This window comes from Ruditapes philippinarum, unplaced genomic scaffold (genome assembly GCF_026571515.1).
Source record: "Ruditapes philippinarum isolate M1 unplaced genomic scaffold, ASM2657151v2 ctg95_1_1_1_1, whole genome shotgun sequence".
NCBI classification, from domain to species: Eukaryota; Metazoa; Mollusca; class Bivalvia; order Venerida; family Veneridae; genus Ruditapes; species Ruditapes philippinarum.
The window spans coordinates 391,427-417,854 of record NW_026858117.1 but is presented as its reverse complement, the minus strand read 5'-3'; the positions used below and the strand labels follow the sequence as shown (position 1 = coordinate 417,854).

At 29.3% G+C, this 26,428-nt stretch overlaps 1 protein-coding gene across 2 annotated transcripts; it reads left to right on the top strand.

Annotated features, from left to right (window-relative positions):
* Positions 1-6,614: 6,614 nt before the first annotated feature.
* Positions 6,615-26,039, top strand: LOC132752163 (allatostatin-A receptor-like). Of its 2 annotated transcripts, none has more exons than XM_060742453.1 (6): positions 6,615-7,383; positions 18,113-18,234; positions 18,902-19,025; positions 19,907-20,115; positions 20,811-20,958; positions 21,432-26,039. In XM_060742453.1, exons 1-6 carry the CDS (start codon positions 7,054-7,056, stop codon positions 21,870-21,872), a joined length of 1,374 nt encoding a protein of 457 aa, XP_060598436.1. In that variant the 5' UTR covers positions 6,615-7,053; the 3' UTR covers positions 21,873-26,039. The 2 variants fall into 2 exon arrangements, with proteins under 2 accessions (XP_060598436.1, XP_060598437.1); XM_060742454.1 differs by having other exon boundaries at positions 6,635-7,383; positions 21,444-26,039.
* The last annotated feature ends 389 nt before the right edge of the window (positions 26,040-26,428 follow it).

The following is a 26,428-nucleotide window of genomic DNA, read 5'->3' as shown; positions in this document are numbered from 1 at the left end:
GTCATGACAAATAATAAAGAAACATTAGCTGGGAATGATACAGAATAGACATTTCTAAATGCCAGTACTTGCTTAAATGACGTCATTCCCACTCGCCTTTCATGGATGAATTGCGGTTTTAGAATGATGTCATTGTGCTGTAACGAAAGATGTTGTAAATTCATGCGCTGATATAAAAAAAGGTGCTAAATGAAAATAAAATTAGTTTTCGTAATTTTTTTTCGTAATATGATTTATTTGTAATATGCAAGAAACAGAATCAAACACCGACCGTCGCCACAGCCACGACTATCTAGCTCTTGGTACCACCGTAAACAGTTACCCTTGAGCAAGAGATTCTGAAGTTTGTCCTTAATATAACAGAAGCGGCTTCTACATTTCTTATAATGAGCATTGTACTAATGATTCCCAATGTACAATAAATATATGTGCAAAATAAGGCAAAAGAAATTGTCGTTTGTTTACTAAGAAGGCTGGTGTGTTCCAACTTGCATCGAAAAATGAATAAATAAATATAAATCAATTATTTAAAGAAAAGCAAAAAAAGATAATGATTATTAACTAATTCCTCACGATTATGTAGATAATCAATAGTTACATTAACCTGTAGCACATACTTGACTTAATCTTTTTATAAAAGATGTCATGATGTTCCTGCGAATGAATGACCATCTTAGTTTAGACCCACCAGATATAGTTCCATTTATGTGATTTAATTTGACTTGACAGATTTCTTTCCCCTTAGAAAAGCTCTATCTATTTGATTTCTTTATTTTCTTTTTTTAAGCAGATAACGTCTGAACGATGATCTTTATATTAATCTTAAAGGTAATGCATATAGTAATAAAACGATCATAACCATCAAATAATAAAACAAACATTGATGAAATGAATATTATATACTGCATTTAAAATCATAAAATTATTTCAACTCTATTATCTTAAAACGCCATTTTGATAAATCTTTCAAAAATGTATTAAAATAATCTGCAATGAAATCTCATAAATGCTTATTTTCTGTCCATAGATAAAATCTAGCCCCGCCTTTGACAACAAAATACTGGGAAAAAACATGATATAAAAAGTCCAACAGTTATCTATCTAAGTAAAATGAAAAGGCGTTTCTCCTTACTTCAAATTATCTAAAGATACATTAAGCCTAAAATGTTTATTTTTTTAATTTTTCAAAAGCTTTTTTTAATTTTGGTGTCCTGTTACAGTTTAAAAAATATCTTATTTGCCATAGCTGAGGCGTATTTTACATCCTTGATTTTTGGCAATTATTACAGTAACAGGAATTCAGTATTTTGTACAGAAGACAAAAAAAAAACCTTCACCTTATTAACAATTTGCTAACTTTTATCTTATTTTACATTCTGAGCTATTTTCATTCTTAAAACAAACAAATGTATGCCCTTTCTACAACTAGAAAGAAAAATGTATTTATTTATTGGGGTTTGTGTACCTTTTAAAATTCTGGATAAACTCCACATTAATACTTTGTTGTGTACTTGTACCATATGCAAATTTTATACAATGCTCACAAAATACATCAAAGCAATTTCAAACCAGAAACAGGTTTTAAAATTAGCAGATATGGTCACCAGTAAGGTGTAAACGTATGTAATTTTAAACAAATAATATAAATAAATTCAAAAGATGGATTAGTAAATTTGCACATAAAATTTTTGCGCATCACATATAAAATGTGTACATAATTATAAAGGAGGTATGTTTAAAAAATAAAAAAAGGATGGTGAGAAAATAAATGAGTTTTCACATTTCTTATTATAGATATGGGTATACAATTCCTTACATATCTAGAAGGACCTGATTTACATTTATGTTTTGGGGTGAATCAAGGCAATTAGCAATTATTCCGAAAAGTTATTTCTTTTTTTTTAACGTTATGTTTAACAAATCGTACAAAGTAATTAAAAGATATAATTGTTAAAAGTGCTTTATGCACCACTATACTCGATTTGTATTGCCCGAATTATGAAATGAAAATATTATTAACCATTCAAAAACACTAAAGAACTTGGAATGTTGAACAAATATGTGGAAAAAATGATCCATCGGAAGCATCAAAATCAGCAAAATTACATGAAACTTGCATAAAGACAATTTTTACTTTTTATACGAACTATGAAAAGAAGGCGTTTTGGCGTCAGTAACAAAAACTACGCTGTACGCTAGAGTTTAAAGCGTATACTTCCTGTATGTCCAAAGGGTTCCAACGTTTTCATCCATGATTAAATGAAATTAAAGATACACATACATGACTATCTCTTTATATTTTCTTGTATTTAAAGATTTAATGTTTTATTCGTTTATAGAGTTCTTTTGATAAAACAAATAAAGTTTTTAAAACGTGTGCTATAAACATTGATCAAAGCAAAGTTTTTTTTGAAGCATAAGCAAGCACTCTTCATCTTTTAGGAGAAAATAACGTTTATATTTTCATCATCAAAATTCATGCGAGTGTTTATACGATAGATAAAAGTCTATGCTAGTAAGAACCAAACTATGTTAATCGTGACTAAAATTCTATACATGTTTAACTTTTTAAGTTATTACATATCCATTTCAATTCGATTGGGAATCTAGCTCTTGCAACTTGTAATTCTTCAATCACTTTCGAACATCATCCTGAAAGTAATGAAAGTAACCGATACGGAGGTCAAAAAACGAAACATAAACTTGAACGCATAATCCATATATTGATGTTTGTATAACTGTTACAAGAAACAAGAAACAATTAGAAGTTAACCTAGTAAACCAAAATGTATAAAAAATTAATATGCATGTTTCTGTTTGCGTGGTAGGGTTGGAACAAATCGTTTGTCTAACACTTTAAGTTTACCTTTCCATTACGATTTTTGTCATTGTAATTTGTTATAGAAATAAAGCTGAACGATAATTTCAATATAACAATATGATTAAATTGTCATTTCTCTGAAAAAATAAATATAAATTTATAATCTTGCTTATACGATTTATAATTATATGTACATGTATCATCAACCAACAAGAAAATGTTAAAATATTATTCGGTGGCGTCCATTGCTTATATATGAAGATGTTTAATTTTTAAACAATTGTGTCATTGCGTTACTATTAAATTAGTTTTGTTTGCGAACTATCCGATTCTTCTAGAAATGCTACTATAAAAAATCAAATATCTATCTGTTTAAAACGAAATGTTTGCAACACTTAATCATTGAGGTGCGCTTCTATGCATTACACACAACCAGGAAAAAACAACAATAATGTATTCACCAGAAAATAATAATACCTACGATGTACAGCTTTATCTTTTGTAAACCAGTAAATAACCCAGCCTTTATACCATACAAATGAAAAAGTGAAAAAGGTCTGTGATAATAGATAAATCTAAGTAAATGTAACGTCGCATAACAACAGTAAAAAAATCATCACTTCAAAAGATCACACAAAGTTTCTTCGGGTGTAAGTGATAAATGATTTTACCTTTTTTACAGGAGTGGTTAAATTTGTCTGCATGTTATAAATAGCATGTTAAATACGATGAACAAAAGATGACTTTTACACTACATATTTCAATGATTAAAAAAATTACGATCAGATAATTCATATCAGAAATTTACTGTTATCAAAATCAGTGGATGTTTCCCTGATGACTTTTATATGATATTTCTGTTGAATAGAGACATAAATAATTGCCACATACATCAATGCAATAAAAGCAGCGCATTTAAACACTCATTGTAATTCAAAATTAAAGAAAAATTTATAAACCATTTTAGTGAAACTAGATATTTCGTATTAGGAATAAAATGGATCTAACCACGTTTCATTCAAAGACCTTCTTTCAAAGCGTTTCGTTTTCGAATTGCAAGTATTACCAACACCATAGAAAATTTATAAAATGATTTCTGGCATCGCTTATAAGGAAAGTATAGACCTGTTCCTAATCCTTTTCCCACTGCATTCAATTTTTAACATGTTTTTTGCTCAAACTTTACTTAAGTGAACAATATCTATATTTCACAGGCGTATAATATATGTTTTCGACTGGTTAGTTCGACTGGATTATTGGCAGAGAGAAAAATAATCGGCGAAAAATGAGAAACTAATTATGATATATCAAGTACTTAGAGAAGACTAATAGATATGTTGACAGTGAAACAGGAAACATTTATCGGATGCCATTTTTGAATGTGAACAACCCTCATCCGAGCCGACCATTCTAATATTTTACTTTGAATATTATCATTGGATTGGTATAATATATAATTATGTATTTGGAAAAATATCTTAAACTTAAAAAAACAGAAATGGTTATATTGTTAATCTTAGATTATCAGAAACACAAACATATGGTATCTTCTAAATTTTGAGCCATTCAAATTGCAACATTGAAATGCTGTTTATGTCATGCATGAAAATAAATAAATGATATAATTGCATAAGGTGAAATCAATGTTGTTGATGTGATTAAACAATCAGCAACAGATATATGAGAAACACTTGTTTAAATGTATTATTTACATGCCTCACGGTTCAGGAGACTATGGTGTATTCAACGTTGTGAAACTCGGATTATAACTTACATCTGTTTCTTGTATTTAAATGAGCTGTCAAAACATTTAAACAACTTACTTGTCGATCATTCACTGGTGTTAGATTCGTCACGACTGTTGGCTCCTTCGTTACACAATTTTTGTACATTTTTCATGTTTCACAAATAATCTGATCATAAATATTCAAAGGTCGAGACTATAGACTGTGGCAATTTTTTAAAAAATATCGTTTATCATAGATTCAACAATAAACTATTACATATTGAGATAGTGTGCTTTTGATGTATAAACACTGCTATATCAACTAGCATATCTAGTACGACAGGCAAACGTTGTCGGGGGTTTGAAACAATTTAGATGTAAAAAAACGACATTGCAAGCTAATTGAAGTGTTATTTTTATTATTATTATTTATCATTTCCTTTTTGTCTTAATGAATATAGTGATAACAATAATGAACAAACTTTATTAAAACTTAGAAAAAAACTTGTAATAAACCATTTTCGTGTACCACTTTATAAAATAAACAGTTTTGAAATCCTAAGCTTTACATAACTATTTTTTACCTTTTTTTCAAAATTAATATTTAGAGAAACTTTAAAATCAATTGAAAAAAATGTGGTTAATAGCTTTAATATTCTATATCAGACTGTTTTTACTTTTTATAATTATGAACGAAATAAATATATAGGCTTTTCTTTTTCTAATAAACCTTCTTCTCAAGAAACTAACTGTAAAATCTGACATGTTTATACTAACAAGTGGGATGTGAACATGTCAGAGTTTTATATGTTGATTATAAAAGTGCAATGGCGGCCTAAATATTTTCAGTGCCAAACAATTTATTCTTCGGCTCTCCTATTAAGATTAAGACACATTGTTACTTCTTAAGATTCATTCATTTAACAGGTGAAGAAATGTGGTAATCATGATAATTGGGCTCTGATTTGTTTCCTGAAAATAATCCATCGTAATGAATATTGTAGGAAATCATTTGTGAAGCTTGTTGTTTATAGAATGAGTAATGGAAAAAAGATTTTAAGACTATGAGTACATCATTGCATCTAAGATCAACAAACATAATTACTATTGGATTAGCTTTAAAATACAAATACGATTACGAAAGTTTATTTTGGATAAGCATAAAACAATGTTTATAACAAATACAACTTATAATATTTTGAGTATTTGGAGAAAATGTTTAAAGACACCAAGTTATCAAATGTGCTGACGTAAGGGCAGTGACAGGAATATGGGTAAAATTAAATTCTGCTGTAAACAGGATTTGCACATTCTTTTTTTTCGTTAAGTTTTTATGTGAAAAGAGTAAAATAACAAAAGGAATGTTGTTATCAAATTGAGTGATTAATATGTTCGATACACCATGGGATGATAAATTGTTGTTTATGCAAGAAGCCCGGTACATACCTCTTAACCAAGCTAAAAATGTTTGATTTGAACCACTACTTTGGTTTGTCTTATACCAATAAAGGCCAAGTTGAAACGGACTAAATCACCTTTAAATAAGTGGATTTTTGAACATCTGTTAATGCATTCAAACTTTCTCCAAACTTTTTAAATTCATTTAAATTTAATCTAAATAAATAAAATTTAAGGGCTTTAACAGAACGGCTTACAGCCATTGTATATAATTATGTGTATTTTTATTCTACATGACTTTTATTAATGTACAATGTTGTTATCCACACTTCATTTATACACTTATACGCTGAATTAAAAAATGTTAAGAAAACAAATGTTTCTGAAATATTCATGACAGTGTAAGAAAGTTTCACACAGGAATTTCAACTGTGCTTCACCGGCGACATCGTATCTTTCAACGATATGGGAATTTGTTGAAGTTTATAAATTTTGTTACGTTTTTTTATTTGTATAATCACTTAGACAGAAGTTGGGTGTTTAAATCAAACCATGGTATACGTAGATGGTATCGGACAGAACGCTACAGTGTGTTAATACTTAGCATGATAAATGCATCAGAATTCTGTCAGAATCAGCGACTATATCAGTCTCAAATCAGATTCTAGCGGGATTCCCATATCAATAAATGTTTACATAAATTTTTCTGAGATTGTGACAGAGGCTTGAAAAAGTTTTATTTTTTGCTCGAGACAGATTTGTGGTAACTATTTATTACGTCATAAGTTTATCACGGGCAATTTATAAATTTGAGTGCAACAGAATGAATTATGGGAAATATCGGATTTTGTATGGAGGTATTTTAGTTAAAGTCACAGTTGGAAAGAGACACTTGCTCAGCGATAACATGTGCTGTAACATCATTTGGATTTACGCTTGTTCGTTATTCTAATCGCTCTTTAACAATTGATAAAACTTTTACTGGATTTTTATTTTTTAAACTATAAGATTACATTTAAATTGTCTTGTTGAATTTAAGTTAATAAGATTTTTTTTCATCATATTTTGGAAATTATATGAAATTGAATCCGGTCATCGGAAAAAGATTATGACTAATTCAAGTATGCCGGCACCGGCGGTCGATGGTTCTGACGTTGCGTTTCAGCAATACATGTATAGTTACGACGACTATGATTATTTATTGATGAATTACACTTACGATTACCCGAACGACTCTTCAATAACTCATCTACCTTTAGATGAATTTGTTCCTATGGTTACGGTTTATACCCTTATAGGCTTGTTGGGCATCATCGGGAATCTGCTAGTAATTTTCTCCATCATAAAAGTTAAAAGAATGAGGAGTATTACAAACCTGTTTCTACTCAGTCTTGCAACTGCCGATCTTCTTCTAGTGTGTGTCTGCGTTCCTGCAAAGGTAAGTTATAACTAGTAAAATTATGACCAGTATAATGCTCACTTAGCTTGTGTCTCCAAACGTCATCGCGGTCATTATGACATTTCTATGCCACTTGTATAGGTCTCGCCTTGTTTGAGAGCAGCTAATAACTGTTTTTTTCCCTAACTTTAGCATTTTTGTATTAAGTCATCATGGTCAGTTCCAATGTGAAATCAAGATAATGTCTTTAGAACGTATCAATCAGGCCAATTTGTTCACGTAATGACATGTTATTCTTTTATTTTGACGACAGTCTGCAAACTTCGTGCGACTCTTCTTCAGACCAATATGTTTATCTGACATTTTTGCTTTAACTTACCAACTTCTAATATTTATAATTTATTGACCCTATTTTTCACAAACTTTTCATGTCAGTATAATAATTGTTTTTATCACGAACACATTTTTTTAAATATTTATAAGATTATAAGAAAGTATTTTCTAACATAACATTATAAAATAGAATAATGTTAAATTTACACATCAATAATCTATAGTGCAGCAGCTATTTTTGTGTATTGTAAGAATCAAAACTTTTTATACTGAATTATAACTATTCAGTCATTTAATCTATTTCTTAATTCTGTTTTCGAGAAGATTGAGAGGATTGTTGTTTTGGAAATATACCAATGTTTTTATAAACATTTTTAAATGAAACAGAAACAACGTGATTAAAGACAATAAACCTGTTAATTTCAGTAGCAAACGCACGTTCTTATCAAATAGTAATCGTAATTAAAAAGGCATTAAAGCAGCACGCCCCCAGATTCATGGTTATGACCATGAAAATTTTGGAAATGTATTTAAATGAAAAATATTGTGAGGTTAACAAAAAAGTAATTTACATATTGGAATCGGCACTTACAATCCAAGAAAAGTACCAAAAAATTCGTCAACATATGCAAAAATAGCCCTTACTGCGTTAGTAACGCAGTAGAAATATGGTAATAAAATACTGCAAAATCAGTCATAAACCGCACATAACATAACCAGTATAATTTGGATCTTGAATGTTTTTACCTTTCTTAAAATTTTAGTAAATTTTTCACAATATTGATTTTCTTGAAATATTTTGGCTCATCTGGAGGCGTGCAGCTTTCACATGTGACTATAAATTGTTTAAAAAAATATTTTCTAATTTTTGATAATTCACCAAACAGTGTTTATGGTGATGGCATATTTATATTTTCCCTGATGATTTATAGCAACCGATCGCTTACTTATAGAATTGATGAAACATAGTTTGAGACAATCGTTTCTATTTCAGTATAATGTATATAAACATTTTTTCTCTTTATATCTATATAAAATACACATGATCATGTAATGTCACTACTTGCATATTTATCTAATGATGTGATCATGTGTCTCCTCCTTTTATATTAAGTAACTGCAGTTCTAAGTCTTAAAAGTTATGATGAAATATGATAAGACTTCTTCAAAATGTGATCAACCCTTGTATATACTTTTTCTTTTGAAAATGCATTTGGCAGTACGTTTTGGTATTTACATTCAGTTACTATTCAGAAAAAAAGATCTAACTTAAGAGATTTACTGTTTTACACTTTTATTCATTGATGTTTTGTGCTAATATTCTTATTGATATTGCTAATATTGAATGATATCATATAAATTTATAACAAATCACTATCAAATCGACTATGAGAAAACTGAAAATATGCAATTGCAGAAAAATTAGAGAGAAATAGAGTTCAAAGCGGCTAAATTGAAAGTGTTACTTCTCGGAGCATGTTCATGAAGTGCCAGTTACCGTTCACGACCCCTAGCACCGATTTAAACAGAATTAAACATTACATATGAAATGGTAAAATTTTAAATTTGGATACATCCTTAAAAAGGCGTTGATAATAACACAAACTACTACATTTATGTTCAAGAAATGTACGATATAGTTACCTCGCTGCTCAGCAAATATTTAGACGAGCTTCACTAGGAACATAAAGGTATAATCTACCACATCTGTCGTTATCAATATTTAGAATAATTTCAAGAAGGATGTATCATCTTGTATCATTTTTATGAATGTAATATAATTTTAAATGTTGAGTGGTTTACTTGTAGCTCTTCAAACAGGATGTCTATACTCGAGCTTAACCACACACAACTGCACCGCCATTCTGTTGAGCACTTGTTGTAACATCAAGTTAAAAATATAAAGATACGAGCGCTCTAAGCCATGATGTTTATCGTGGAATTTCTCATGCACATTAAATTAAATACTCATACATCATCACTGAAAGCCACAATGTCCTGCTCATGCAAACGAGGTTTAAAGTATAATGGTTAACTGGATACTGGTTACTAATACAATCTATTCAATTACCTTGCCAAACTTATAATTAAATACTTGTACAACAAAGGTACTTTTCAACTTAAACATCTTTTAATTTCAATAATATCTTCAGCAAATATGTTTTTGACACGTGCAATATTAGATGAGATGCATTATTATGTGTATGTAAATGTTTAACAATTTTAGGGATAGAGAAATTGTATGTTGCATGAATGAGTTTTCGCTTTAATTTAAAAAGAAAAAACACCGGACTTGGTTAAACACTTTACATCATTGTTTCTTGTTTTCCTTTTCTTATATACACATTACTAAATAGGTACAAACCTTGAGTTACGATGGTCGTATCCGAATCTGTTCTAATTAGTAGTTTTGTTCTATAATTCGTTTCTATTTACTAAAAAAAGTATTTGTTTGGTTTCAAAGGGAATATGTTTGTCAATTATTCATGATTTGTGATTTTTAAAACAAGACTTATTAAAATTTAGGAGTAACAGTTATCGCCAAAACAATTAACTTATTTGAAAGCTCTGTCCTTGAAAAAAGTAAGGTATAACTATGTTATTAACAATTCAGACAAAAATGTGCCCTGACAGCTCTGAACAAATTATATATCAAAACAGTAATTACGTATCCTTGCCATTGGACAAAGTAAATTACTTTGAGAAGAGTATCAAGCTGTTATCAATTACATCCAAAATATCAAATCAATATTGTTTTTCTTGTCCTCACTTACAATCCTTAAGCTATTAATGATAGATATGTTTTTGTTAAATTTAAACAGAGTTTATGAGCTCATCATAGTCAACACATTTTTTTTATGTCTACTTGACTTTTTGTTATGATTTGATTCATATCGAAAAAATTATTGCGAAACAAAAAAATCTCAATTTGTTTTCAAGTATGTAGAAAGTAAAATTTACTTTTTTATCGAAGTTTTTTTTAAATGAAGTAGCTGTTAAATCATTTCCCGTATAATGCTTTATTCATCAAAGACCTCCAGTCAATTTAGATAAATAATTTCTCAGACACTAAGACCATGGAGATGGCGGCAAGAAAGTATATAAATGAGTTTTAAAAATGAGTTTTATATGAAAAAACAACTTTTTATAAGAAGAAAAAAACATCTGCATTTCAACAGTAATACTTTTTGTGTTTTTATATGTCTCGATCTGACATTATCTCTCTTTATATCTTAATTGTAAAGTGTATTCAAACAGAGTCAACGTGAGATAAGGAAGGTTGTATTTGAAACACGGGCAAGTTTGTGAATATATAGTATTTCGTCTCCACAAGACATGCCATAAATATAAGATTATAGTATGATTATTTCCAATTTGTTACAAAATCCTCGTAAATCATGCATTTTCTCAGCAGCAATTTATTTTAATGACATCTTTGGATCGCAATGTCAAAATTACATGTTTCCTCAACATTCCTAGTTTACTTTTATGTAAGAAAATGTTTCAGAAAAGAAATGACATTAGTTCTAATTAATAGAAACGTCTTTTAGAAGGAAGTAAGTAACACGCCTACATATTTGACTACAAAGAGCATGATTTTTAATTAGAACAATGTATCAAACATATGATATCAAATCTGTATTTCGTAATCAAAATATGCATCATTCACTTAGTTAATAACTCATATGTGAAGAATACTCTAGCCATAAAATATGTAACTAAGATTACATATGTATAAAATATGCTATACGCAACCACAAGTATTCATCTTATATACGAGATAAAGTTAGTAATCATAAATCATCATTTAACATAATTTTCAAATGATTGTAAGCTGCATTTTTATAGATCGTAGTACATGTATAAATTTACCTATCAAGCAGATTTCGAAAATTTCTTAAATTTTTCGTCTGTATAGCAAATTCTTTATATATGCATATCAATTTGTTATAAAAGCAAGTAGTAAAGATTCACTTTGAAGTTAATTGTTTTGTCTAAGCTTTTAATTTATATGAACTTCATTCGAATCAAGATTTGAAATAAGAGTAAAACATTAAAACATGCTTAAATTCTTTACACCTCAAAACAAATATTCATTCAATGATTTTTAGTTCATTAGTTATAATTTTATTAATGAAAAGCATATGTTAATTAAGAGATATGCTTAATGATCTAAGAAACATATCATTTCAACTAAATGACTGCTTGATTGAATCAAATATTGCTTATGGCTAGTTATATGTTGACGGTAAACAATTACTCACTTATGTTTATGCCAATTTCTGAATGCTTGAAATTTCTATTGCAATTCGGTCCTAAACTCATGTAAAACTTGTAAATTTGAAATTTAAAAGATGTAACTAATTAGAAAAAATAACAAAATGTAGTACAATTGACATATGTTTTTCCTCTTTTGCATAAAATATGCTCTTTGGAATTCTAAAACCGTACAGAACGATGTTGTGGCATTCATCTTAAAAAAAAATCCGAGCGTTTTCGTACGGTATTAAAAATATATTATAAAACTGGTATAATATATACATATTATCCGAGGGGGGGGGGGGGTGCTGATTTTGAAATTATTTCCCGCATGATGAAACAGCGTCAATTCTGCGTGCTTTTTGCTGTTTTTGTGCAATGATTGACATGTTTGCTATTTTCACAAGTAGAAGAAAAATGTACGGAAATACATTTCGTAAACGTTTACAAAGAATGCTTAGCATTTATATTCTACACTCCCAAAACCTGCAAAATGCATTAAATATTGCATTTACTGCTGCACAATTTGTTTCAAAATTCAGACAAAGTTATTTTTTTCAAATGTTACGGCTTTATTAATCGTATATTCTATAAATTTACGGACAACATTTCTAAGCATTTAGAGATTGCTATTCCTAAACAGACAAGAAAACAACGATTGTATTTTTCTTGTCAAAGAAATAGATAGGGACCTAGCATAAGACGTCCCCCCGCAATAATGGAATCTATGAAGAATACTGATGCTTGACTTATTTGTAAGAAAATAATCTTTAACAATAGCAATGATTGTGTTTAATCCTCCGTATGAAACTCATGTATTAGGAAAATGACCTACAATGGAAATCAATATAATAAATGATATCGAACTTGCAATAAAGCGACATTTTTGATCGAAACTAACAGTTTTCTTAAAGAGAAAATGTAAATAAAGTGTAAATAAAGAAAACAACTTATGAGTCGGCTTTGGACAGGCAGTGTTAAACAAATTAACAAAAAGTTGTGTATTTAATTATGAGCAAATTTAAGAGAAACTTAGTAAATTTAATTTTAACAGATTTTACGAATGATAAATTGTATTATTTCTTATTGAACTTCGCAAGGTTTTTTTTCTTCTAAGTTATTCAAATGTTCGTACATTTGTATCTATACCTTTATAATTATTGTTAGTGATTTACATATGTTAATGAATTGCATACAAATCAAATATTTCTTTTTCATATGAAGTATTTTATTTCCCAAATTATAAATTGATATTCATTGTTCACAGGCTCTCTTAGATATTTATATGATATCATTAGGAACGTACTAAAGTTAAATATATAATTGAAATTGTATCTTTACGTGTAATGGGAATTTATAATTCACTAAAGACCGCCTTTTCAAAAGAATGCTTAAAACACCCAGTTAAAATCATTTTTGCTCAAGGTATTTACACTGTATTGGCAGTTACGCAATGATTTGTTATAAGACTCAAATCTTCGTATGATAACATATACATATGTTTGAAATGGAAAATCGGACGGTTGTTTCGTATGTTTAGGCTGCAGGCAAATAATCTTCAGGATTTCTGTAGAATAAGACAGATACTAGAATAAATTTTATAACATACTATCGCAAAAGCAGTCTGTCTTTTTGAAGTAGAAATTGGAGAATTCTAGCATAACTTAACTTAAAACAGTCTAGGAGTGTGAGGTATTTAAATTTCCCCTATTTCATTTATATGTAAAACAGTATGATTCCCATAAAACATTTTTGAAAATTTTCAACAGAAATATCAAATAGATTATCGTAAAACAAAGTACCGCTGAGCACTGATTCAAAGTAACCATTTTCATTATGTAATAGCGTATGATAAGTTTTTTTCTGATATTAGATTATTTGTATCGGATTTGCTACAGTGTTTCTTCAAATAGCCCAAGGACAAACAAGCTATTTCGTATCCAAATACAAAGTAAATATTAAAAGTTAATGCTGCTACGACAAGTTAATGTCCATTTAAACCGCCCAGAATTAGTGACAATAATTATAAATTGCAATTGCCTCCACAGATATATCTAACTCAAACCACTTTGACTTGTGGCCTTGAATCAAGGCCTCGATAAATGCAGGTAATTTTCATATTTTTTCCATGGTGTTATATCGTTATATCACTTCTTCACAGGGCATGTCATAAAACTTAGATGCTAGCATGATTGTATCAACGTTATTATAAGCTCTACATAAATCATACAGTTTCTCAGCTACAATATATTTTTATGACATGATACCATCAAAAATCCGTCATAAATCGTTTCCGCCCGACTCCTGTTTTGTTTCTTTCATCAATTTATTATCAGAGTGATTGCACAAGTGAGTGAGACTCCGACAGCCTTGACTTTAATTTGTTCTGACATTTAAAATCTCAACACCCACAATTATCTAACAATTCAAGTAAAGATTCACGACTTAACCGATCCTAAGATTATTTCTGCATAGTTTGTTTTGTTTGGCATTCCAAACTTATTTTCACATGACTTTTTACTGACCAAAGAGATGCAGTTGTCTATCAACTAGTTCCGTAATGCATCAATCTGAATATGACAAAAGTTCCAAAGGAGTTTCTTAATTTCTTAATATAATATCAATCTATTTAAACAGGTTTTCTACCCGCTCGACCTAACTTTAAACTAAAATGCGACTTTTTGATATAAAAACACATTTTTAGATTGCAAACTGAAGGCTTTGTGTCCTTTTATATGTTCGCCTATCTTATCATTTCTGTTAATTTTATTTACAAACATTTATCTTAAGTAGAAGCATTTTACAATCAGCTAATGTCATGTTAACAAAAGGTATGCCAAAATATTAAAAAAAACACAAAAAAAAACTGTACATCGATTCACATCGTGCTTTTAATTTCATAGCGCTTTATTTCCAATGAACGATATCAAGTTGCGTTGAGCAACCATATTATTACCTTTAAGTTAAGTTATGACTAAAATTCTTTGAAAATTCGACTGCATAATTAGTCAAAATCTTTTAGTGCCAGTGTTGGATATACAGATACCTATTTCATAAGCTGTTTTAGTCAACATCTTACGTTATACCACCCATATGGAAAAACCACACTATAATCCGAAATTTATCTCAACTGCTGACAGAACCGATACAAATGATAGAGGAAGCATTTAAGAATACAAAGTATTATATATTATATTGAACCAATATATGAAAGTTAAAAACATATAAAAAATGAAATGTACACATCTGATATAGTTTATGTGACATTGAGTGTGCATGCGTGTGAAGATAGGATTTAATGCTCAATCCAGAGATCTCAATCTCATAATTTCTCATGCTCATAACTTTAAATGTTAATTATCTGTGAACCAAATATTTAAAATATTTCTATCACACATGTTTACATGTTTTTCATCAACTAATTTAGCATTTCCATTTACAACTAAAGTGTTTTTACTAGCCGAATTAAGAAATTATGCAAAAAAAAGTGAATTAGATGACCAAATATATTTCATATCTTGATTATTGATTCTTACAAATTGTTATGTATTTGCTACCTGATTGCCTTTATTCAAAATGAGATTGATGGTCTTTATTTATAAATGAGTGTACACCAAAATGATGGCTATGAAAACAAATAGTACAGGACCTAATTTAAATTTGCTTTGAAAATGAACAAAAAGAAATTTACGGTAATATTCTATACGTTTAGATCTATATGATATCATTTTTATTTGATATTTCTATTTCATTTCTATGTTTGGTACATAGAAATGGATTCGAACAATCAAGTGTTTTGTCTCCAGAATTCTTGCTGACATGAATGTGTTATAAATTCGCTACGAATGTCCTCAAACGACAAGTAAATGTCTTACTTCCTTTATGTTTAGTTTGTCTGTGGGATAGGTACTTCAGTTCCAATTAAGCTAAGTCTGGCTTAACATGTCTATAGAATAATTGTTCCATACAATTTTCCTAATTCGTTATATTGAGATCCAGTTAATGGTTATCATTGTAATTAATTGCTTATTGTTAAAAAAGAACACATATTCAATACTTATGCTGGGAGTTTAAACGTGATCCTTACTTAAAATGCATATTAGAAAATAAAACTGATTGTAGACTTTTTGCTTTGCGGACTTTATAGATTAATATGAGGCCTTTTAACAATCCTAAACTTAATGAAAGATATCTAAGCATCAGTATCAAAGCCATTTAACTTTCTCAGAAATTATGAAAAATAGTAATTGCATAAGCTTAGGTAGACCTACAACTTTGGAAAACTTGGAAAGTACATTAACAGGTGTGATTAGCGCAGACTTTCAAAGTGTTATTGGCAATAAACTGCGCATTTCGTTACATTATCGCTACAAATAATTATAATTTAAGTAGGAGTTGGAATATAAGTAATGTCATGTCTGATCTACAAAAACATAGTTAGAATAATGCTAGAATTATTATTCGTTTTTGATAAGATAGCCCTATGCTATATTTTATAATCTGAGTAGCCTGTGTTTAAATTTCTCCAAAATGAATTCAATCTTAATATAAAGGCCGTTTATATGTACACAACATTATCAATTAATTCAAGTTAAGGAAGAAAAGAATAGAAAAATATCTTAGAGAACGGTATTCAACAAATATAAACACACTTTAAAACTATTTTATTTTGTTATCAATGTCTTATTAATTTTCCTAATTAAAAGTTAAATACATTGCAATAGATGTCCAAATGTAATGGATTTTTATTTATTTGGAGTGGTACATTTATTAATAATTTAACAAGATCAAGTGACAAATGTTTTGCTTATTTGCAATATTTCCATTAGTTAATAGCAATGCAAGATGTGCGAATATTTGGCCCGATTAAATATTCAACTATCTTCCTTTATACCATGCAAATAAAACCTTTTTAAAGACTCAATAAAACAGTTATATAAGGATATAATGTTAGAACTATGGCTTTTACTGTGGGTTGACAGTGACTCGTGATTCATAAATAAAATGATTTCAGTTTTGATGCCAAGACTATACGATATGATTACGTTTTAGAGTAATTTTGATAGTAAAAATTCATGTTATAAAATGCATTATTAATTGGAGACGATGCATTTATCTTCCTGGTTTTATTTTAAGTAATGAATGTAAATCATATGTCTAAATTATATGTTTCTTTCCGTATTATTTGATAATAATTATTGCTTAATGTGTAACATAGTCAGCGTTCCAAAGACACGCAGAGATTGATTAGATATCTCATCAAAAATCTCAGACAAGCAGGATGGCGGCACAAACATGTGCAAATGAGTTTTGAATTGGAAACAATTGAGATTTTGATGCATATCCCTTAATTGATTCATCTGCATAAACATCTAAATTGAATGTGTGCAATGATATAAATGATAACTAAGTGCATTTTAATTTCTAGTTTTGCAGCTTGACATAACATCGCTGCATGGGATGCAATTGACATTAGAGTATGTGCCCTGCAATAATTCTTGATCATAATCATAAAGGCAATTTAAATTAGGTTTTCTATGTATCCTCCGAATAATTATAAAACTGATTCCCTCCAAAAACCTTTTTTTCTTAAATATGTTCAAAGTACATGTAATTTTATATTTTGCGACATTAGAATTTATTAATGAACTGTCATACATATAAGAGTAATGGAACTAAATTTATTTACGTTACGATATACCACTACCTTTTCACATCCTATTTTCAGTATAGAAATAATGAATAAAAAATGATATAGATAAACTACGTAGTTGTTTGTTTTGGGATTTTTGTTTGTTTGTGTGTTGTTTTTATTTCATTGTTCGTTGTCCCAACAAATGGTTTACTTTCTTGCGAAATAAAATATCAAAACGTATTTTAAATTTCTTTTTTATTATTATTTATGGATTAATATTTATGATTGATAAGATCTGATGTGTTTCAAGAAGAAGAAATGTATTTTGATTTTTAATTTTAGAGAAAACCTAGGAAAAACCCCTTATTTAATAAGAATTGAATTATTTTGAACTTTTTTTTATTGATCATGTTCGCCTGTTCAAATGCGCACGAAAAGTTAAAATACAAAGTTTCTATTCTACATTACATCCTTTTGCGACTTTTAAGAATTACATGACTTTTACATTAATATTATATTATTTTATTTTGTTTGTTTCAGGCAATATCGTCCTATTCCTACACGTGGACATTGGGATTGTTCATGTGTAAATTTGTGTACTATATTCAAGCTGTGTCAATGATTGGGTCAGCACTTACACTAACAGTGATGAGCATAGAAAGGTGAGTGAATGTAACATTAGATCACCTGAATGCAATTTGTCAATACCGTTTATCATTAAAACGAACTTTGCATTAATTTTGAATGGATAAGATAATAATGCATTCTTACATGTTATTTATAAATCAATTACAACCCTTACGCCAATTAATAAAGGCTCGTTAAATTCAGATAGTACGGCATCAACTATTAGAATACTGTTAGATCTTCAAGCATGTTACATATCATGGCATAATGGCATATGTGATCTATTAAGGGCTGAAATATAAGCTTATTTGTATAAGTCAATTTATAGCAAATTAGAATTCAATATAATCAAGTAATAACAAAAGATACCAAAGTTTTATACTCCCTCCATAGATAATTATAGCATTTTATAATCACATTCGACTTTGAATCTTCTAATTTAAACAATGAACAGAACATGTAAAAAACGTAATATTTAGTGATAAAAAATGAATATTTTTAAGATTTTATTTGCCCTTTATTGTAAATTTGATAATTATAAATTAACAAACAAATGTAAACAGCTGTCCTGTATAAATGACGCTATGAAAGCGAATCGAATAATAAAATCATCTTTGTAAGATAGCTCGTTATGTTTAGCTTTTATATATTTATTTTAAAACAAAACATTTCAGATGTTAAAATAGAATATATATTTTTCAGATTCATTGCTATCCGGTATCCACTAAAGGCCCGTTCTTTGTGTACGAAACGACACGCAAGAATTGTGATTATTTCAACTTGGGTGACGTCATTTGCTACCGCTGTTCCAACAATCTTTGCTATTGTAAGTTTTTACCGTACAATTATTAATTATCTATATATATCTAATTTTTGTCAATATTTACAAGATAAACATTGATTTATTATTGCTTCTAGCAATATATATAATATAAACTGAACCTAGTCAACTTACGTTGTTAAAATAGAACCTCTATTACGCAAGTCATATTTTGGAAAATGTTCAAAACCTCCTGATAGTAATTACTATTAACATTATTTGAAATATTTTAAAGATACCACCCATTTCACGTTAATGTCACTCATTCTTTATCACCTTCACGTGATACTTTATTAACTACGTCACTCCTTACTGGATTGTTCACAACAAAATAAGCCACATAGACTCATGATTTATAAGCCAACACAATCTCAGCATAAATCAATCACAAGACGAGCTTTTTGACAGTAGTGCAGAATGAATTCGCCTTTTCTTTTGGCGCAAAAACACTATTCATTAAGCACATATCTTTACATCATTCGTATTTTTATCAGACTATTTTGATACGCGGAGGTTTATCAGGTGTTAGCAGGTTGTAATATATTATATTGCAAACAGTTTGTTTTTACAGATGTGTGTAATGTTTATTTAATTCAAATTGTAAGTGAAATATAATGAGTTTTGGTGAAACTGTAACATTGAATAAACCACTCTTTGTTTGACTGGAGAGATAAAAAGCATGTGAAAGTTATACATATATTTTGATACCAATTGTCAAACATCCAGATTAAATCTATAATAAAAATGCTTATTCGCCAAGTCACAATAGAATAAAAAAAGTTACAACTGTTTACTTCTTCGAACAATATAAGTGTGTATTATTGTCATCTAAAATAACAAACATTTGTAGAATTGTTTTAATTAAAGCTGGTTAAATATCATTTTAGCAATATCGAGAGATCGTCGGCATTCATCGCACTGCTATTTGGTGTCACAAGTACTGGGAAGAATCACCCATGTTTGGTAAAGCGTACGAGTTATACATGTTACTGTTGATTCTAGTTATACCGTTTTCTGTGATGATAATTACATACACTTGGATTGCTAATATAGTGTGGCACGTGGCTACACGCAGAGCTGATATGCGATCTGGCAGGTACAATTTTTTTGTTTAAATCATAACGATTGTATATATTTTTTGACACCATATCTCTTAGCATTGGGCAAAACAGGATACAGCTGTCACGAGAAATATAAATCGATCAAAATTAATATATCGTTTATATGTGTTCATTTCATTACCTTTGTACCAAATCTTCACTAGATAATACTTAAGTGACATTATGCTCATATTTTCATCGTCAAGTTGAGCTAAATTAACTTTATATTTCAAAAGATTGACTGTCAAAATGGCGATTGACCAAAAGTTGATATTGGAAAATGTTATGGGTAAAATTATAAATCTGTCTAAAATTTAAAAAGACTGCCCCACTCTTTTTATAAACTAAGCGTTATTGGTAAATTCTTATGGATATTTACAGAAATTTCTTGTGGATCTGTGAGTTATTCAATGTTTATGCGACTTAATTATAAAATTAAAAGGAATTATGGCTAAATGAAAACATGTTTTGACTTTCACCCGTTCACCCACTATACACCCTTGGATGGGCATAATATCACTTTAGTAAAACTGTATGATCAAACAAAAAGAAGTGAACCTTTAAAGTTTCACTGCATTGAAACGTAATCTTACCATGTATTACAAAACGAATTTTTTTCTGCTTCTTACCTCGAACATTTTTAGCCACTCATTTACTTCTGTGTGTGTAATGCATTGTTGATAATTTCTAGTTGTATATCCGATGCAAGTGGTGAGAAACCAGTTCTAACCCCGGCAGCGGAGACACAAATAAAACCTCCTGTAGTGCCTATAACTTCGCCATTGTCGGTGGGACCAACAAGCCGGGCTTCTACAGATGATGATAAAACTCGTAGACAGGTAAAAACTGTTGTTTGGTTCTTTCATTCTATTCAAGAAAGGCAGCACACATTTGAATACGATTCGGTGTTTATTTGTTTGTTTGATTTTACGGCGCATCAAAACAATTTAGGTCGGCGATGTGGTGTACATCTTATTTGAGTATATCAAAGTCTATCAAGTTTTGCTCGGAACGCTATTATAAGTAATAAAGCAGTTTTGTAACTGTTATTGGTTGAAGAATACTAGTTACTGGAGCGGTACCTTTGATGTTTTTTTTTTTAAATTTTTCCACAACATAATCAATCAATAAAACCCTCAGCTTATCAGCTTATATACCTTTATTTCTTATATATCTTTAATTCATGCTAATTTCTCTTTTGTTTTAAATGAAACAATTGTATAAAAATTTTGTATACATGTACATACAGTAATGAAACCGTTCGATGATAAAGTTTTGTACTTGCACATGCATGCTTTATGTAAATATACAGTATTATTTTCAGGTGGTTATGATGCTGATGGTGGTTGTGGTATTATTTGCCGTCTGCTGGACTCCAGTACTTGTCAACAATGTTCTTGTTGCCTTCCAACACATGGATTATTTGCATATGGGATATCTCAAGCCCCTAAGAATGGTGTTCCATTTGCTGTCTTACGCAAACAGCTGTGTTAATCCATTTGTGTATGCCTTCATGTCTAAGAATTTCAGAGACGGATTCAAACAATCTATTCTGACATGTATAAAGGGCCAGGCCTATCTTGGGCGATCACATACCATAGCGCGTTCTATGACGTCAACAACGCGCGCATCTATGTCGAACGGTTGGTCCATGACTAATGGAAATGATGGTAAAACGTCAGGTCAAAGATTTGATTCTATTGCACTCCGTCGGCCAAGTGAATTCGATGACACGGACAATAGACGTCTGTAATTTCATTTGCTGTTATGTAGAATGACATGTGTTCAAAATGGTCTCAATAGAAACTGTCGTGTAGAAAACTTCATTTGAAATATTCATGAAAACACTTTCATGAAATCAAGTTCGAGCTATAATCGTCATTGCATGAAACGGTGTCATTTGTATTATTATACAAACGAATTACGTATATACTTCTTATGTTTTTAAATCCTAGATTTTAAAGTAAAGCTTATTTCTATGTATGGATTAAATAAGTTAAAATGTTTATATTTGGCGTTACCTCATACAAGTGGTGCTAACTGTTGTAAAACATATAAATGTGGATTTCTAAAGTTATATTTCCGTTTAAGTTCACTATTTTGACAAAGAAATATAACCTACAGATCTGTTTTGATAATTGCTTTATTTTGATTATGTTTATGACATGAACGATAATTTGTTTTCAGTTCTAGGAGCTACTTTCATTTCGAGACTTTCTCTGGGTTTCAGCCTTAAATAATTAGAGGAGGCGTTTGTCTTTTCTATTTGTACAAAAAACTGTCTGATGTAACTTTTGAATATATCAAACGGCATGACAGTGTAAGCAGTTTGTATACACATACCATATGCCTGATCTAAACAAACCGCCTATTACACGGACCAAACATTTACTGTAAAAAACTAGTTTATATTTATGACGAGTATTTACATTGTTGGCTCAGCACCATTTATTTGTGGCAAACACACGTTTAGCAAAAGGTGTAACAAGAATTGAAAAAGCAAAAAAAAAAAAAAAAATGCATAAATCTAGTTCATTACTTTCCAATAACTCGGTTATGTCAAGTTACGAAGAAGTTGTCATTATATATATTTGCTGCTCGTCAATTTTAATTGCTTTCGTTTTAGAAACTCCTTTATAAATCATTATTATTTTGTACTTGCCTTAAATAATGAGTACGAAACAATGGATGTTCTTTTAAACTAACACTCAGTACATGTGATCAGTCGTGATTGTTCTTTAATAATAACAGATGATACTGAGGTGTAATGAACTTGTTATTTGAATGTTATGTAAATATGATGTTTTGTTTTTATGTAGATATGTAAATAAGACACAATATATCCGTTAAACTAATACAAATATATTTGAATATACAACTAATTAAGAACAGCAATACAAGCACATCTTCTACACAAACACACATGTGAAATATACTCACTCATTGGTAATGTCAACATAAACACCAAAATAAATAAACGTTTAAATATACATTTGCGAGCTCAACGGTAACTAAAACACATGTATATAAGATACACATCCACTCACATACACAAATGTAATACATATTTGGCATTATTTTTTCACCTATACAGCATTTATTCAATGAGCGGGACTCATTGTTTTAAATTGAATAAATACGTTATGTATATAAAATTGTGACCAATAATGATATTCATGAACATTTTGATATGAATGTACTATATTTGCGCATAGTTAAATATACATTTGACCTTTTGATCCTGATATCAAACAATACTTCCATTTAGACAGAAGCTTCCAAACTTAAAAATAAATACATGCCAATTTTTATTATTCATAGACGATAAAATACTGCATACCAGTACATATACATATTTTTGCATGTCTCGTTTGCATCTAAACAAAAATCAATTAAAATATATATGTCATTCTGTGCATGCAATTTATGAACATAAGAGCTAAAAATGTAAATTTTATATTATTGTTTGCTTTGACGCATTCGGAATTGATATAATATTAATGTGTAAGGCTAACTTTGTCTTAAAGCAATAAGGTTTTTCATCATGCAAAATAATAACCTAATATTGATACAGTAAACTTCACTTATAGCGAACACGGATATAGCGAACTTCCGGTTATAAGGAACAATTTATTTTGGCCCGAATTTTGCCCTTCTTTATTTAATATAAAAATATACGGTTATTGCGAACACGGTTAAAAGCAATTATCGCTTATAAGGAACTCATTTTTTAGTCCCAATTTAGTTAAAAGTACAGAAAATTACACTTTTATAACGAACTCCAAAATACAGGCTATCCGTAAATAGAACCCGCATGTTTCGTTTTCATTGGCGGCCGAATGTACCGTTTATTGTTGAATGAACTTCAATACATCTATGAAAATGAATTTGTATAGAAGTACGTAATAGTTTTATATTTTGGATATTTTAGCACGAGTTCTTTTCACCAAAATAAAACGGTTATTCCTTTAATTCTTTTATTTACCTTTTCTTAAATAGTTTTGCTCGAGTAGAATAATTATGATAATTTATAATCCGTTTTTTAACATAATCAGCATGCTTGCAAGCATAATCCATTGAAAACATTAAAGTAGGCTCGATTGAAATGGAAAGAAATCTATATATTTTATCTGTTAAAGCACGGATTTATATTATAAATCCGTGGTTAAAGTCACCCTTAAAATATAAAAGAAGATATTCAATATGAAAGGAATGAAAAATCGAAAATCTTGTTTATTCTCAATCATGGAAGGAAAACGAAAAGCCTAGGCCCCGTGTTTACAAATATAAAAGGATAGGATCAAATTTAAAAGCTCTAATTTCCTTCATTTTTTATCCTCACGGATTGAATATCTAATATTAATTTGATAAAACTGGGCTTGTACTAGCAAATTATTGAAATTTTAGAATAAATTAATTGTTATTTGTACATGATACGGCTATTTTACAGTTGAACCAAATATTGATCCTGATCCTAAAATTAATCCTTATTTTGATTCAAATATTTTTGTACATGTATTTGTTTTGTTATTTGCAAATAGTTTGGTTTCTTTGCAAATCAGCAATTTTTAACCTTTTGAATATTTACCATTTAAGTCTAGCAAAACACTATAAATTCTAGAAACATAAAACAATGAAAATAAAATCAGGATCACTTGATCCTACATGATCATGATCCTTTCTTTGTGAATCAAATGCTCTTCACAAAGGCGCACGATGGTAAACAATCAGTTCGTTATATGTTAATCTGTTCGCTATACAAGGAACTAATTCGCTATATGCTTAGAAGGAACTTCGGATATAATGAACAAATTTTGAATGTCACAATGAGTTCGCTATAAGCGGAGTTTACTGTATATGTTATAAGCTCTTATTGTTCAAACATTAGACTTAAATGAATTATTATTTGTATTGTCATTTACATCTTTAAATCGTCATGATTTAATTTTTCAGATATGTTATAAAGAACTGTCTCAACAATATTTCACGTTATAATGATCCACCAGTACAGTTGATTATATCTGAACAGTATTAAAAAATCTAAAACTGATAAAACATAATAAATTAAAATCATATTGTAACATGTTAATAAATTATGAGCTTTCTTCACTTTTTATTCACAATATTTTGTTTTCAAAATCGATTGTAATTAACACAAACGATGTAAATCGCTTTAAGAAGAAATATATTCAGGAACTGTTGTATAATTATGTGACTCTTGTCATTGCTTTAACACTATTAGTTAAAAAGACTTTTGACAAATTATATATACAAACGGAAATAACCGCTTAAATACGGTCATATAACCTGTCAAGAATCTTATAACAAGTTTATAATACTGCAAACTTCCTGCTTTACAGCAAAAACTGAAATCACTTCGCAAAAAATCGAATTCAGCCGTGTAATACTATATACATGTAGATTATTTAAACGTCATGATTGTCCAATGAAAAACAACGTTACAAAAAATGCAGTATTATAATAATATAATAATAATACAAACGACCAAGCGTAAAGTGTAAAAGATCATATGCTATTCACGCTACGTCTTAGGTGTATCAGAATATTTGAAATGAAAGTCACAGAAATTTTTAATTCTTAAAAACAAACTTCTAATGATTTTCAATACAATTACACTTCCTTGCATAGTACATTTACACAAATTAGCTTTTACATTAATTTTCTGAAATTATTTGAGATTTTATTGTCTCAATAATCTGATGATTTTACATTCAGATCATGTACTGTTCAGTTGCATGCATCTATGTTCTATTGTTGTGTATAAAGGAAATTACATTTTTATCGTTATCATTTTGTGAAAATATCATTTTTTCATGCAATATTAAAAATGTTTTCATATATTTGTGACAATGTTGTACTCTTTCAGCAGATTATAAAATACATACTATTTTTACAACCATGCTAGTGTTTGTTTTTGTTAGTTGCTCGAGACTCAACAGTTTGTGCTTATATCTTATTATATCATTTGAATTTACCTAACAAGAATACTCGAAAATGTAATATGGTTCAGTTCAAAGTCAAAACTCGAACAACTAGTTAACCGCCGATTAGTTTGCAGAGTCCAATGTCGGTGGTAACATTTTAGCTAGAGGGTAATGCTAATATTGTGTAATGTTAATACAAAAAGAAGAATCTTTTGTCTTGTATTCAGTCTGAAATATAACAATTCAACAAATATAACAATATAACAACAAAGTGAATGAACGACAACATAATGAGTCAATTTTGTCAAAAAATTATCTGGAAATGGTGATCCCTCGGAAACAATATAATGAAACAACAATATTA

Bases quoted from the DNA above. Each gene is read 5' to 3' on its own strand.
- LOC132752163 (XM_060742453.1), top strand. From the start codon at position 7,054: ATGACTAATTCAAGTATGCCGGCACCGGCGGTCGATGGTTCTGACGTT. The intron at 18,235-18,901 runs GTGAGTGAATGT...TATATTTTTCAG, and splicing joins ACAGTGATGAGCATAGAAAG to ATTCATTGCTATCCGGTATC. The intron at 20,959-21,431 runs GTAAAAACTGTT...GTAAATATACAG, and splicing joins ATGATAAAACTCGTAGACAG to TATTATTTTCAGGTGGTTAT.